A 16,436-nucleotide genomic window follows, 5' to 3' on the forward strand; every position below is an offset into this window, starting at 1 on the left:
AATCCACGGAAATCGACCGATATTTATATATCGCAAAACTTGACATACTGAATAAGTCTAAACCGTATAATGCCCTCGACGTGCTGCGCGGGCTTTAGAGAGGACATTATTCCAGAGCTGCAGTGTCCCGACACCTTTAACTTCCCTTCAATTTACTGCAGAGAGCCACAGAAAGTTTACAAGAGCCCGCAGGGAAACAAATGGACGCAATCTGGCTTTGTGACAAACACTCAACTGTGGCGTCTTCTAAAGATAATGTGGCGCAGACTTGAATGTCACTTTAGTCTATAACTCGCGGCGTTAACGACGACATCCACTGCTTGTGATTCACCTCGGTCGTCTCTCTGGAGCTGTGGGCTCTCCCGTGAGTCTCTGACTGTTTTGGCATCCCGGGGCACAATCAGCATTTTTAGGACGAAAACAGCCAGCACAACAAACAAGTTGTGTGACACACTGTTTGTCTATAGAGGGGAACAGTGTAGTTGTTCCTTGGTTGTGTGATGTCAGCTACCAGAGCTCTATTGAAGGAAGAAATCATCACAAGAGTGTTCTTGAGGCTTTGTTTTCTTTATTTATTCTCTTTTTACTTTATTCTTTCACAGCTTGACCTCTTTCTTCTTTTGGTATGTTTTACAACAGTTCGTTACCAGAGAGGAGGATGGACACGAATGAAGAGTTAGATGTGTGAATAAAGGGCGGTGATACCGATGGAAGCAAATACAAGGGGGCGGGGGGAGCAGAGCTTGATGTGAACTCGGCAGAGAGAAGAGAAAAACTGGAAATTAGGTGAAAAGAAAGAGGGCGAGGGGAAGGAAATGAAAATAGATAAGGAAGAGGATGAAGTTAGAAATACAGAAGGGAATGAGGCTCTCTCTCTCTTCATAATTCTGTTTTCTTTACTACTTTATGCTTTAAAATATGACATTTTATTCCTGCAGGCAATTCTTTTTTTTCTATATCTTAACACAAACAAGAATAGTTTGTATAAAAAGGATAAACTAAACAGCATGAACACAGCTTAGAGGGCAGTTGAGGAGTGGACGGTGTGGGTACAGAACGCAGGGCACACAGCGGTGTGTGTGTGTGTGTGTGTGTAGCATGGAGCAGCTGCAGTCTAGTGGGCTGGGAGTCGAGTACGGGTGAGGTGTCGGTGCTCGGGAGGGTCAGAGGGGAGTCATTGGGTGTGGGGATGCAGCGGCGGATAAGAGGACTGGGGTCAGTCACGCGAGGTGACGATTTATTCTTTCACCATGGCTGCGAATTCTGCAAGAGAAGAAGAAAAGAGGCGCGAAAAGAGAATGTTTTGTTACAGGGGTTTAATATATGAATCATTAATATACAGTAAATCAGTGTTTCCCAGTGTGGGTCTTCACCTGGTGGGCCCTGAAGGTACTGTAGGTGGTCCGTAAAGGCCCCGGTATACCAACGCGCATCGTGTGCATGGCGATTCGTGTCATCAACATGCAACATGCAGGCTGCACGTGAAGCCCAGATTTTGGAACCTCGCGCAAAGAGCACGTTGGGTGCGCGTGGACAGCGTGTGTGCAAACTGATTTTCCACCCCACCAGTAGGTGGAGTATAAGCCCCGCTCACCAAGCAGACAAAACATTTTGACAACAGGAGAAGTAGTTGCCAAGGACAATCATAGGATAATCAAGGATAGCATTGTTCTCTTCTTCTTTGGTAGGAATGCGTCCTATTCCCAGCGTCCAGACTTGTACTGCCACCCGCTGGTGAAGTGAGAAACTACAGGACCCTGACGAGCGAGCATACCGGGGTCCGCGATAGGCACCGCGCACGTTGGCGCGCGCGGAAGTATACCAGAGCCTTAAGAGACCGTTAAGTATAAAAATATTAAAGAGATGTTTCATTTTAAAAAGTATTAATGAGTAAAGTAGATATGAACGAGGCCTGATTCAAAATTCGGATATTTTCGTTCATTTTTGGTTATTTTAAGATGTTATTTCTGTCTGTGAAATTCATCATATTCATATAAATAGTGGATCCTATAGTCATAATTGTGATTTAAGGTTTTGGGCCACAGGATTCTGAGGTTCAGTCATGACTTTCCTAGATATTTGCTTTGTGCAATTTGTTAACATGGGCTTAACTTAACTTTACCTGTATCAACATCAACTTCACTCTGAACCATGCGACATATAAAGTCAACCTATAATATAATGCTTACACAGCACAAGTCAGCTTGTTCTGCTCAGGTATGAAGTGAACTGATGCTGAAACGACGCTGAAGCATTTCAGACCCTGTGATAATAACTCTGGCTTCAAGACTGCTGCTGTTGACAGGATGCACCATTCATCATGTTTAAACGATCGCTAATTCCACTCCTGATAAATTATCTGGGCTACACGTTTGTATAAAGTCAGACATTTGTCTCTGCCCCAACTATTTACATACAGTCTGTTATCCGTCTACTGTACTGGAGAGTTATTACTGATATAATTAGAGTGAAGTTATACAGACCTTGTGGTTATGCGGTTCAGTTTGTACAGTGGAGAATAACATCAGTCGAACAGCGATGCCATTTAATGCCTAAAAATCTAATTTAGCTTATTCTGATGAATTGATCCTAATGAATTGATCCTAGTGTGGCTGTAGCACTTCCTGTGTGTGGTTGTGAGCAACTTGTTGCCATTCGACGTTTCTTTTTTACCTTCGACTCCAATCTTGCCATCTCCGTCCTTGTCGGCTGCTTTTAAAAATGCTTTGGTTTCTTTGTCTGTCAGGTCCCTGCCATCTTTGGCGAAACCCTTCAGGACGAATCTGCTCAGAGAGAGGGGGAGAAAAAAGAAGAAGCACAAAGCCGCCGCGTGTGTGTGAGTGAATGCCGGTGCTTTGTGTGCGGTGAGATTGTGCTCGCTGGCGTTTATCTCACTTGAGCTCCTCCTCCTCGATGAAGCCACTGTTGTCAGCGTCTAGCACCGTGAAGATCTTCTTCACGTCGTCAAAAGGCCTGGTCTTCAGACCCACCATCTCAAAAAACTTCTTATGGTCAAAGGAGTCAGCAGCTATACACACACACACACACACACACACGTAGATAAATGTGTATAATAAACAAGAAATTCCTTCCTGCACCAAAGTCCACAGAGAGACTCATCGATTATTTACGACTGACCTAAGCAACACAAACTACCAAACAAGGTGTTACTGCATGCTTTTCTGAGCCAGGAAAATAAAATGGTAGATTATTATCAGTGGCACATGCTTTCACCTTTGAATGCATCTAGAGCTTTCTTGATGTCATCAGTGTTGAGGATGCTGTTCATGGCCATCTTAGCTGTGAAAGAAAAAAAAACAAGGACGAGAGGGACAGAGAGGGACAGAGAGGGGACATGTTTAAAAACCAGGGCCATCAAAACACAGAACAACAACTCAAAGACTTTATTGTATATCACTGGGGGTGACCGCCTTGAAATGGAAGGAGCAGAAAACCACTACTTGTATAATAAGCACAGAAAACAATGTCTTAGGATACATAGAAACCTGGAATACAGAATGAGTCTACAAGAAAGTAAGACCATAACAAAAACAAAAGAATGTCAATATCGGCAGAGTTTCAGAGATGGAGAATAGGATGAACTTTAATCTCCACTCCCATTCAAAACACAAATCAAACACATCTTTTTCAGAGCTGCTTTTAATGGATTTATACCTTATTTTTATGTTTATTTGTTATCTTGCATCTGAATGTGTATTATTTTTTACATGTGCATCCTGCTTGTTGTTAGCGCCTTTGAGCATCTGTTAAAATTGCTTTCTGAATAAAATGCAAACGATAATAACAATGATTATTAGTTTAATTAATAAACTAATGTGATCGTCCACTCAGGAGCACCAAAGTGTAAAATGTTGCCGTTCAATTAAAAAAGAAGATGTGGCCAACAATGTCTACAATTAGGGAACTCTGAATTGTGGTGTCCATACGAGTGTTATTTATTTTTTCTGTGTGACATCACTGAGCTGTTACAGAAAAAGCAGAGCATGAGGCCAAGAGCCGAGTCAGCAGGGGTTTAACTGGCCATTGAGGTGTCCTGTTGAGTCTTATCTAGTACCGCAGGAGAATCTTCTTCTTCCTTACAAAGACAAATCCTCCACTTCACAGAACTGGCGTTTTTTACTGCACATGTAAGAAAAAACTTGACCACTGCTCATGCGGTTGTTACTTTAACTGATGTCCTACTCTCTACATATAGTATAGAACATATTTACACACAGTATCTAGATTGAGTGGTGCCGTGGTGCTGAGAGGAATTGATTGACATATGGGTTCCTCTGATCTCATTCTTGCTCATTGTGGTCTGGCAAACCTTGATAGGGATTTGCTAGGAATGAATTCACTTCAAGTAGGCTGTACGACAGATAAATGACACTTCACTCAGACACTGACACAAACCTCGCCTCTCTCTCTTCATCTACATCTGTAATATCTGCAGCAGCACACAACCAAGACAAGAACACTACCATTTCAGCTCGACTGGAGGATGTGATGTCAATTAACGTGTTACATGTCATTGTAAAAAGTAATATTATAAATCATTGTTGTAACATTTCATATGCTGAGCTGGCTCATCACTCTATTCTTCTCTGTGTTGGAAACATAGTGCCCGTACATTTCTCATCATATAAATCACCCGTGCTGCATTATGCCTTCATCCCATGTGCCTCATAGTCTATAACACTAGGCTTTTATTTGGCTGCATTTTGAGCAAATATCCATTAAAGCATAATATATCCCATTATGTTTACAATAGTGTGGGGAAATCATCAGTTAACGACCTACGAAAGATTTGATAATGAGATGGATCACATTAACAATACATAATACAGTCCAGTAATGTTGATGAAAAACTTATATATGTTTATTATTTTATTTTTTTTATAAAACTTTATTTCCTACAGAAACGTATTGCATTTACCAAAATAATTTGCCTGACCCCGCATGGTGCTAACGTATGTAAATAGTTCCATGTGGCGTGTTGACGCACAGTAACTACCTTCTACTGTAGGTTTTCTCTATTCAATTTAGCAGTTAGCTAAATTACCCGACATGGTACAGCATTTATGTTCATCATGCTGGATGAGGAGTTGAAAACTACAGACGTTCCATCCCTTGGATATCACACTGGATTAAACTGAACAACTGGAACTGGGACATCTTTGCTTTCAAGCACCGGTCAGCACTGATCAAGACGGGAAGCTTCTCCGCTATCTCAGTCACTCAGAAAAACTGATCCCGCCCCCAAAAATATTTGATAAAAACAGACCCCCGAAAAAAAATGAAGGAAAAACAGACCCGAAAAATATCTAAAAAGCGACGAAAAAAATCTCAAAACAGATCTCTAAAAAATGGCGTAAAAACAGACCCGAAAAATTACAGAAAAACAGATCCCTAAAAAAATGATGTAAAAACAGACCCAGAAAAGAAAATCTCATAAAACAGACCCCAAAATAAATTATGTAAAAACAGATCCCTAAAAAATTATTATTAAAAAACAGAATCCGAAAAAAATTACGTAAAAACAGACCCCGAAAAAAAAAATCTCATAAAAACAGACCCCCCCTAAAAAATGTTTGTGGTGTTGTCCACTGTCCACACTCAGTGACGTATGAGCCTCATGTTATCTACTTCTCCAACCACACTGACACACACACACCAATCAATAGTGAACACTGTGTGGCCTCACAGAGTCTTTTATCATTATAAGAGTGCAACCTCCTCCTTCCATCACTTTTTCTCTTTTTTTCTTTTACCACAAAGGTGTCCAAGGGGAGAAGAAACAATTCACTGAAATGAGGAGGATAAGATTGATCCGCAGTCAGTGCGATGCCAGTGGAACTGTATGAGGTGTGAGCCACATTGATTTATTTAAGGGAAAGACAGTTTGTGCTGGTGCTGATCTGATGTCAGCCTCTGCTGATGCTTCCATACCACGTCTCCTTGAATACAGATTGAGGCCTTTTACAGCGGAACACCACTGTGAATCATTTAAGCCACGCATTTTCTTAATGATAAGGAGTTTTTAGGAGGTTTTATATAAACTGTTTAACGCTCCCGTTTACAGTGTGATGTGAGAACGCGGACAGAACAGTTTGGCTGACATGAGCTGGATTTTCTAAGAAAAGATGGTACAGCCAATCAACGTCGCCAATAAAAGAAATACAGAAAATAAATAGGATATACGGTCAAAGGAGTCAGCTAGTGACAGGAGTGTGTTTTGATTGTTCTCAACATAACTGCGTACTCTATATTTAAACAACAACATGATTGAATCTTTCAATATCATCTGGTAAATCCATGATTCATGGTGGCTCATCGCACCAAATTAACATCACTTTGTGAGTAATCAATATTTCCATTTAAAAGTCTCCTCTGAATTCAATCAGGTGGTCAATCACATTCCGCCAAGGTTATCTGCTGCACTGCTCTGCACTGCACTGCACTGCAGGGGTATGTGCATTGTTTACTTATTGCCACTGTGTCTAACCATTATCTTTGCTACATCAGGACAAATGATTGACTGCACCGTGTGGTTTTTCATGTGTGGCTGTAGATCCTACGCAGTTGGTCTGTAAAGAATTCAACATTCAGTATATGACTTAAACTGGGGATACAATAAAAAAACGATTAAAAACAAGTAATTATATGACTTCAAAAATGAGTTGTGTCTGGAGGACAACCTGACCTGATTCATTCTGTCACAGGCAGAGAAGAAACAAGGAGAAAAGGAGGAAAAGTGAGATAGGAAAAAAATAGGAAATCGGCTTTGCTGTGTTGTGCATGTGGAGTCGCCATTAAAAATTTAAATTGTTTATGCTTCATGCGCTTTAAATGTTAATGTCACCAGGACTGTGATTTATTTTGGTATGTATGGGTTAATAGGAAAGGTTATTATTTTTGCATGTGAATTTGTCTGTGCTTTTTCCAAAAAAATGCACCTATGTTATGAAAATGAAGGATTTGGTGTTTTTGTTGTTCTCTGTGAAATCTTGCTTCACCAACTTTATAATAGCTGGTACATGAGTTTTCAGTAGATAGCGTTATAAACCATTATTATAAACTTGGACATTTGACAAAATCAATAATAATAATAATAAAAAGTAGAAGAACGCGATTGGATAAATCTGTGACAATGACTTTCTACTCTGAACCGTTTAAAAATATACCCTTTTTTTTAGAAGAAGAAGCCACTCTCTTACGGTTATAGTCTATAGACTATAGTCAGACTATAGTCTATAGGCTATAGTCAGATTATAGATTGACCAGAAATCCTCATGGAAACCATGACCTGGTCCCAATGAGGCAGATCCTCAAATTTAGGGTTAGGATTTGAATTGCGATTGCTTTTCAGTTGCTTTGGCTTGCACTTGTTTTGTAAGTGTTAAATAATCTGAAGCCATGATGACTATGGTCCCGCTCTGTGGTCAGGGGTAGATGGGATAGGATTTACCTTTGTTCACAGGACAGAGATTAAGAAAGGGAGGTGTAGTGAACCCTAGGTGAGTTCATTTGGGAATGATTGCTACCGCCCTCTGAGAGAAACTCTCAAGTCAACCGAGTCCGGTCAATGACCAGTTTGATTGACCTTTGCTAAATTTGATCGACAATCATTGATTTATTTTTATATATATATATATTTAGGGAATGTTACCCTTTTATTCAGGTTGCTGCTTTAGAACAAAGCAGATGTTACCAATGCACAAATAGCAGCCTTTACACATTATGCAACACAATAACTTTACTCTTTATTCATATCACATAATTTGTTTGAATGCACGTGAATATACACATCATGCACTCTTTCTACTTCCACATCACACACTCTTAATAATAATGATAAATGAATAAAAGTCATAAGCTCATTTGCACAGTCAGAGATGAAAGGAAGCATAAGCATTCAGAGTGTCGGAACATTTGCATAAAATATTATCATACAAATTAAAGATATAAATTCCCTTTAATTTGTGGCAGCATTTAAAGGATTACGAGTGATAAAATTCATACAGATTTCATTATGTATAAAAATATGATGCACCTTCAATGAACAGAGTATTGTTCTGTCTATAAATATTCATGGTTCATACACATCTACTGTGTGGATTAAATGCAATTCTTAACTGTGATCATCAACACAATCAGTGACTACTTCAAGTGTTTTACTGCATCAGCATTTTGACTAAGTACCCTGCAGCATGGGCATGAAACTGTATCCAGTCTTATTAGGTGTAATTAAAACCTGACCTTGACGATATAAGCACTTGCATAATAAAACATTACGGCTGTGCCTCCGATCCTGGCAGCAAACCATTTCTTTCAGATACTAATTACCCTGTTGATATACTTTCTTCATATCTGGATCTAATCTCTCTTTTTATTGGACCTTGTAAAAAAAAAGTAGATTGAATTCCTTTAGAACTTTCTTTATTACCTTTCTGAGCTCTGCATCTGTGATTTGATTACAAAACAACACAAGAACCACTCCAACATGTACTAGGTAAATTGGTCATCAAGGCACCCCCATCAAATTTATCTGCTTTCATTTACTTGATTTCTGGTTGACAGCTGGGAAGGTGGAAGAGCGACAAGAGACACAAGAGAGATGTCCAGTTGCCCTTCCCTTTTTGTTCTGTACAATCCATGCCCATTGCAACTCCTTTAAGGCCTTGGTATACTCGCCAGTCAGGGTCCTGTAGTATCTGACTTCACCATTGGATGGTGGTACAAGTCTGGACGCTAGCAATAGGACGCAGTCCTATCAAAGAAGAAGAGAACGATGCTACAGCTCCCTTGGACCTGTCTGGTTGGAGTGGCTCACGACTATCCTTGGCGACTTCTTATGTTGTCAAAAGATTTTTTTCTGTGTGGTGAGCGGGGGCTTAATACTCCACCCACTGGTGGGGCGGAAGTTCAGTTCGTTCATGCGCTGTCTTTGCGCACCCAATGTGGTTTGTGTCACAGTCTTTGGCCCACAACCCTATGACATTGATCGAAGCCACCCCTTTGTTTTGAGTTGTCAGCCGTTTGCTGCCTGATGAATTGGATCAGATGAGAAGGAGATGATCAGAAAGACTGAACAAATAGTGAAGGTGAACTGGGAATGTCTAGCAGTGGCCACTTTTCAGGAGATCCTGAATTTTGTGAAATCAAGAGCTAGACCAAGATGTGCAAAGGTCCAGAAAACCTCCATGGTCCGCAGGTCAAAGTAACATGTAGAGCAAGAACCTGCAACCAATTTCTCTTCCTTGCAAACTCCAACAATAAAACACTGAGGAAAAACATCCTATCTGAGACAACACAGTGAAACTTGCACGGTAATTCCCTTTGTGTGGATGGGATTAGAGATCCCAGCAAGCATCAGCTGTCTCTAGTGTTACTGAGGAACATCTTACAGTGCACTTTAGGAAGCTTAAGCTTAAGCTTAATCGGGTAGAGCCCAGTATCATTCAAAAGAACAAATAGTTTGTGGGGACAAACTGAACTGAATCACTTACTGAAACGATTAATGCAACTCACAGTTTAGCTGAGCTGAGCTCTGCAACTTGAGTGAGGCAGTGGCCAGCAGGCGGGGCAAAAGTGACTAATTCACTGAAAACGAGTCAGTCAGTCACTGAGTGAGGGAATCACCGCATGTCCACTGAGCTAAATGCTAATGTAACATGGCATTGGCGCAAAATATTAAACGCAATTTTAACACTTACGAAGTGAGAACATAAACATGCACTATCTAGTTTGCCACTGTTTTAACAGACAAATACGTAAAGAACGGCAAACTTTTCAGTGAATATTTAATTCAAGTTTGAATTGACACCTTTCATAGTTTCCGCGCCGTATGGTGAAACTACTACTCGTACACATTCAGTGGCTTAAACTGTCAGAATCATCCAGAACAATGTCGGACTGTAGATCAGTGAAAAAACTTATTAATCTCCAGCATTTAGAGAGGACATTTCGAAAATCTCATGATGTAACAGGGGAGTCTGGTGTATTTAGTGACCACAACCAGAGTCTGCGCTCCGGTCTTGCGCAGTGAATTTTAATGAACTGATTCTAATGATTCAGTACACTGAAAAGAGCCCATAAAAGTTTCCGTCTGTACGTGAAAGCATAACTGGAAGGATTCATGAATTCCTAATTCTCTGTGCATTTGCATGGTTGTGTGTGTTGGAGTGTGCGTTAAGTGAGTGTTTATTAAAACATTGATTGATATCCCTCACTGCGATGGTGTTATTTTTCCAGGTTACTGTCAAAGCACTGTATTTATAATGAGACATCTAATTAGTTGTATGACTGCCCTTGTATAAAATTTGATGGGGTTATTCAGAGAAAACCACTTTGAAAGTGCCCAAGATTTATTACCGTTGCAACTTCATTACGAAATGCTTTGTAGAAGCTCAGTGACCGTGCTGCCACTGGAATACACCGTCGCCAGAAAAACAACAAGAAAGGTCATTTGCACAAAATTGTAATTTCTTTAGGGTAATGGGCACCTATTTATGAGTGGATTATCATTTTTTCAGCACTTGCCACCTGATGTACTGAGAGCATTAATCTGATAGAATATGATGGTGCACAGGAGAAAAGAAAAATGACACCAACTAAATCTCTTTAACAACAACAACCTTTGTTCGTGAGGGGGCCAAGGTAACCAGGAGCAGATTGGCAATAGCGGAGTATAGCCAGCTTTGTGCAGCCTGAGACTGGAAGATGCTGGCGGATTTTGGCCAGCGGCTTGTATTTGCTCCAGAAATTGCAACCACCACGCCAAGACCTGACCTGGTATTCTGGTCTCCATCTCTTAGGAAGGTCTTCTTCACCGAGCTGACTGTGCCCTGGAAGGGCTCGGTAGATGAGGCGTATGAAAGGAAGCACTTACAGTTTGCTGATCTAGCTGCTGAAGCACAACAATGAGGCTGGAACGCCAAAGTCCGCCGCGTGGAGTGCAGAGGAGTGCAGAGTTTGTGGCGTCATCTACCACCAGACTGCGGAGGCTAGCCATTAAAGCTGTTAGCATTAAAGGAGCAGTCAATGGCTCTGGCTGAGCAAAAAGACACTTGCTGGGCCTCAAAGTAGCAGATAAGGATGACACACAAGGGGGTGAAGTCTGAAGTCACCGTTGAGCCCTGTGGAGGCTTAAATCAATGAAACGCTTATGAAGGAGTGTGCCCACTCTGTGTCACTTCCCATGGTCAACAACACCACTCTCTTAGTACACGCTGGCACATAAAGGATAATTCCATCTCGTCCTGTGTTTCTGCAATCTGAATATCTGGATGAATCCAGTGGCCGCTGAGAAAGATCAGCTGACGACAAGGGAAAGTTGAAATGGTGACAAAGTTGCTGCTCAGGAAATTCTGCACTTGGTTTTACTAACAACAGGCCAGGCATAAAGACGATCCTAATTATTTAAACAAAAAAAACCTGGCGGGATGATGTGAATAATGAATGTCTCTCACAGCCTCTTAGGGGGGAAGGAAGATAGCTGGGCATACAAAGTGAAGATCACGTCTTGTCACAACACTGTGACAGCATTGTTTTTTTAAGCCAATAATCTTTTGCCAAGAAGCTTGAGCTCCTTTCATTTGCAGAAATAAAACTGGCAAATCAAAGGTTTGTAATGTGAGCCAAACAGTCACATCATCTCACATTGGTTGTTTGATTGGTGCAGACAAACTGGTTTGGTCTGCTTTTTATACAAATATGTGAACCTACTGTTCTGCCTTTGACTCTCAGAGTCTCTCTGTCCTCTACACTGTGTATTCCCTTTAGCAAATCTACTGGGACATAACTCTCACTGCAAATGAAAAAGCATCCCCTAAAAGTCCTACACTTTTTTAACCACCTAATGCCTTGTCTCTTTCAGAACACATACAGTAAAGCTATCCTTGCCAGGACGTTACATAAAAACCTATTGCTTGTAGAAAGCGTAATCAAAACCTTTTCATCAGTTTTAACCATAATGAGTTCATGCTCTAACCTTTACTATTCACTTATGCCTGGGTCCAAGTTCTTTGTCTGCAGAGCACAGCTATATATTTCCTGCATAGACATAATGGCTGTTTTCATACTAAAATAACGTCCGAGTACTCAATCTCACATTCCAGTCCAGCAGCAACGATGTCTTACAAGGAGGGTTGCTCCCATTTTGTATGTGTGGTGTTTTGTAAAAACAAAATATCCACACTTTCCCTTCTGATGGTTTTTACATGTGAAGTGCTGTACACACACACACAGACACAATCACACAACAGCAGCAGTCTTTTGAAAGTTTGACAAGGGGCTCAGCAGGAGGAGCGCAGGAAGCAGGGAATGAGAGAATGATGTGATGGAGCAGTGACAGGCAATGCTGGGAGGGAGATACTGTATGTGTGTGATGAAAGAGCAACAAAAAAGAGACAGAGCAAAAGAGAATATTAAAGTGGGAGGAATGGTATTGAGGCCTTGCTGTGAATCTCTCCACAGAGTGGTGATGTTCGATGGGGTACGGACATTGATGGAGGGTTGAGAGTTAAATGATTGAAACTAAGGCAGAGAAATGAGCCTGCAGAGGTATGGCCTAACAAGATAAACCATCTTGCTGCTTAATAACCAACACATCCTTCTCTTAGTCAAGCAGCAGAAGAATTTCAGTCCCAGTTGTCCCACTGCTTCAGTTTATCTGATTATTTGAGCTTCTCAGTCATTAAAACAACTGGCTTGCTGACTGGCATATAAATGTGGAAATTCAAGCCCTTCCTTACAGGTCCATTTACAGTCTTAATGTGTGTGTTTATTTTCCATTGGAGCTCAAACTTACCATTATCATATCTATAAAGGTAACCGCAATAAGCAGCTCTGCTCAACAGTTCTCTTGGGTGTCTTCACTTTATAAGGCACATGCTTCCTGGTGCAGTAGAAACAGTCTAATAGTCTTATTCTGACATACCACACTGTACAAACTTTCTTTCATACATGAAGGTATCCCTTTTATTTTACACGTTGTAAACCTTCATCAAGGTAGCTGAGACGGAGGAGCCGTTTTCAGACATGAAGTTAGGAATTGAGTATAAAGAAACGGGAACTTGTCTGCGCAGTCGTGTTCAACACAGCAGGAGAATGTCTGAAGCGCTCTCCCTCTCACTCCCCGTCAGTTATGACATGCTTTTCCTGCTTTGTTTGCACATGAGCTCACATGAGCAGACGTTATCCGGAAGGTAGAGACTTGAGAACTGGTAGTTTGAGGAAACAGCTTTCGCAGACATTTGCATTCTGACTTAAAGCCCCTCCAGACAATTTTATGAAAATGTCTGCACTTCACTTTTTGGCTTTAAGTTGCTGTAATGATATTCAAACTATTAAATTGTGTAAAAATGCATTCATACTGGCCCCCTAAGTCTTATTTTTACCATGCTATCCTCTTGACTATACTGGAATGCAGTTCTGATTGAAAAACACTTTATAGGGCTGCTTATCCTGCCTGTTTGATTTATACAATTTTTGCCTTGAAAAACATTGATATTCAAGGCCTGCAAACTCACTATCTACTCAATGATTCTAATCTACATTTGCAATTTGCCCTTATGCTTGGCTGCTATTCATTTATTTTCCCATTACACATGTTATTTAAATAGTATATATGAACAGGATAAAAGGTGGTTGCTGTTACTTTCTGCCTAAATGTCACAGGATTAGAACATCTGTTAAATGTTTACATTTCATGTAATGAGATAATGAATTTTTTTTTGTCTCTGGCACAAAGCCGACTGTTTCCTCTGAGCAGGAAGGCTCTGCCCTCACATCTGATCAAATTACGCAGGAAGAACAGCGCACCACCTTCAGCATATTTTTTTCAGAAGGTGGTTTCAGATAAAGTCAGTCTGCCTGATTTATTGAGTTTAGGAGCATGCGTTCAACTGTTGACATTTCAGTGAAGTGGTATAGGCTTGATAGACCCTGAAAAGTCTGCGAAATAAATACTGGAGTAGACACCAAGAGTAGATCTCAAGGGAGCAAGGGTGTTTGAAAGAAAAAAAACATCTAAACTGAAAAAGATTGTAATTTGGTAGTCATATTTCAATAATGAGGCCATTTGTGGACGCTTTAGTATTCTGTGAATCAACTCCATGACATTGTATGGGAAATAAAATGAATAGAATATGTCATTGAAGGGATTTCGTACCTCGGAAAGTTACCATGACACACACACACAAAGTTATATTCTGTGTCATTATCTTTTTTCCCCCACATGCGCTATTATATTATTTTGTCTCAGTGGTTGTCTTTTTCCATTTGTCTGTCTCAGATTGAAAAGTGCCCCATAACAAAAAAATGGACGTTCAGATTGGTGAAGGGAACATGAAAAAGCAGAGATGGATGTAAAAAAAGACAGAATACTGTATGAGAAAGAAAGAAAAACTGAAGCGGTGGGCATGGGTAGAATGAGACAGCAGGGGTTTGGGTGTTGACAGCAAAATGAGGATTCATTTTCCTGTTAATAAGAAATCCAATCCAATCTCCTCTGCTGTCTGTTTTTGTGCAACTGTGTGTTTGTTTTTTTCTGAGGCTCAGGCAACAGGAGCCACATGCTTCACCATCGCTCTGTCTTTAAATACCAAAGTGCTGAGTCAGATGTTATTCTTCTGACTCTGAACAATCAGATCATGTGTAGATATGAGGTTTCACACATCGGGCACATTTTGATAGGATCTTGGGTGACACACAACCTCTGTCTGAAGTACAAAGATATCAAAAGACCGTGACAACAGAATAATGATTGGCCTGACTCTGCACAGAGGAATGATGCCCTTACAGAAGTGAGAACAAAAAATTGGACTCCAAAGGCTGTGTACGATGTGATCAACACGGACAACAAGGACAGGTTGAAAAATCTCTGAGGTCAGTATTGGCTCTCTCTAAGCTATGATAATACTGATCTGACATCTAAGATCTCTTTCACTCGTCTTGTGAAAATGAAAACATTTGCCACCTTTTTGCCTAAATCAAGTGTAAATGTGAGATGCATGAGGACTTGTCATCAATCAGCTGTCAGCAATGTCTTGAGCATCTGACAGAACGATTAAACAAGGGCATTTATGGTGGGCGCACAAAAGTGTGTAAGCATGCCCTGAAATGCAAAGTGTTGTGCAGAGAAACTAGTCTGGATGACCAAGAAATCAACAAGATAATGTTTGCCGATTGTTGACAATACATATAGTGTTTACACAGGGAAGTCAACCACTTATTTTTTTAAATATCGTAACCTTCTCTGATTTACACATGAGCACCTTTGCTTTCACACTACTTTAATGCTGCCACATTAAAGAAGTAAAATAGTTGTTTTACAAATGTATAAACCGCTGTACTGCAGTGTATTCGTTGTCTCCTTCTACTTCTGGGTCAAAGACCAAGGAGGAAACAGAACGCCAAGTCAGACTCCAGTCCGATAAGATTATACGTGCAGGAGTAATTGGACTATGACTCACACTATCCAGGTATGTTAGCCTGACTAAGACTAGCTCAATTTAAGTCGGACTAACGTGTTGAAATGACATTAAGAAAACCGCATTATTGTCTTAGTCCGACTAAAATCGGACTTTTAACATGCATGTAAACGCACTGATTGACTCTGCTCCATCGAGCTGCTTATGAAGACAAATTTACTCCAAATCAACTTCCCTTTTGGATGCCTCCATTGTATATGTGCACCTTAGTAATGAAAAATTACTTAACACAAAAACTTATGGAGCCCCTGTGCTCATCACACACCTGCATGTTATTCTCGCTATTCTAAGTAAAAATCAAGCTTTTATGAATGCTGCTCACCTTTTCTCTGCAGACATAGTCGGGCCAAATATAATGTTTAACCTGTTCAAAGTTGTAGTCAAACGGGAGGAAATTTGTAATAATGCAAGAGGGAAAAACACACTGACAGTAAACCACCACAACAGTACAACGAATGAAGAAATTATGCAGCGTAAAACAGGAAGTAAACGAGAAAATATACGTAAAGTAAAACTAACATAATAACACAAACCACTCATAAAACAGAAAACTTATACCAATTTATATCCACACTGTGTACATCATGACAGCTGCAAACAAAATATGAATTTGACAGTAAACTATAAACAAATGAGGGACGCTCTTGTTCAAACAGCCCATTTGACTTTTTGTTGTGACGAACAATACTGAATTTTTGACTTGATACACACAGAGTGATTAGCGGCTTAATTGGAAATTCTGTGTAACAGGAAAAATCCCTTTATCTCTACAAGCAAGACAAAGCATCTGCTTTGTGAAGACGAATGGAAGAAATTAAAGAGAGAAATGGATTTACACGCACATGCATTGCACCACACACTCACACATGCTTCAGCATGTATGTTACATGTAACATCTCCTCCTCACTCTCACAGTGCCAAGCTCCCACACGAGTGTGA

At 40.4% G+C, this 16,436-nt stretch overlaps 1 protein-coding gene across 2 annotated transcripts in view; it reads right to left on the minus strand.

The window, feature by feature from the left end:
- Positions 1-580: 580 nt before the first annotated feature.
- The window catches only part of pvalb6 (parvalbumin 6), a 47,520-nt gene continuing 31,664 nt past the window's right edge, over positions 581-16,436 (minus strand). For both annotated transcript variants that reach the window (XM_044051335.1, XM_044051334.1), the window contains exons 2-5: positions 3,235-3,300; positions 2,896-3,028; positions 2,674-2,783; positions 581-1,263 (exon numbers count right to left, since the gene is read on the minus strand). In XM_044051335.1, the coding sequence (XP_043907270.1) occupies positions 1,238-1,263; positions 2,674-2,783; positions 2,896-3,028; positions 3,235-3,295 (330 nt within the window). In that variant the 5' untranslated portion in view covers positions 3,296-3,300 and the 3' untranslated portion in view covers positions 581-1,237. The remainder of the gene's footprint in view (positions 1,264-2,673; positions 2,784-2,895; positions 3,029-3,234; positions 3,301-16,436) is intronic.

Source organism: Solea senegalensis, linkage group LG19 (genome assembly GCF_019176455.1).
Source record: "Solea senegalensis isolate Sse05_10M linkage group LG19, IFAPA_SoseM_1, whole genome shotgun sequence".
Lineage (NCBI taxonomy): Eukaryota > Metazoa > Chordata > Actinopteri > Pleuronectiformes > Soleidae > Solea > Solea senegalensis.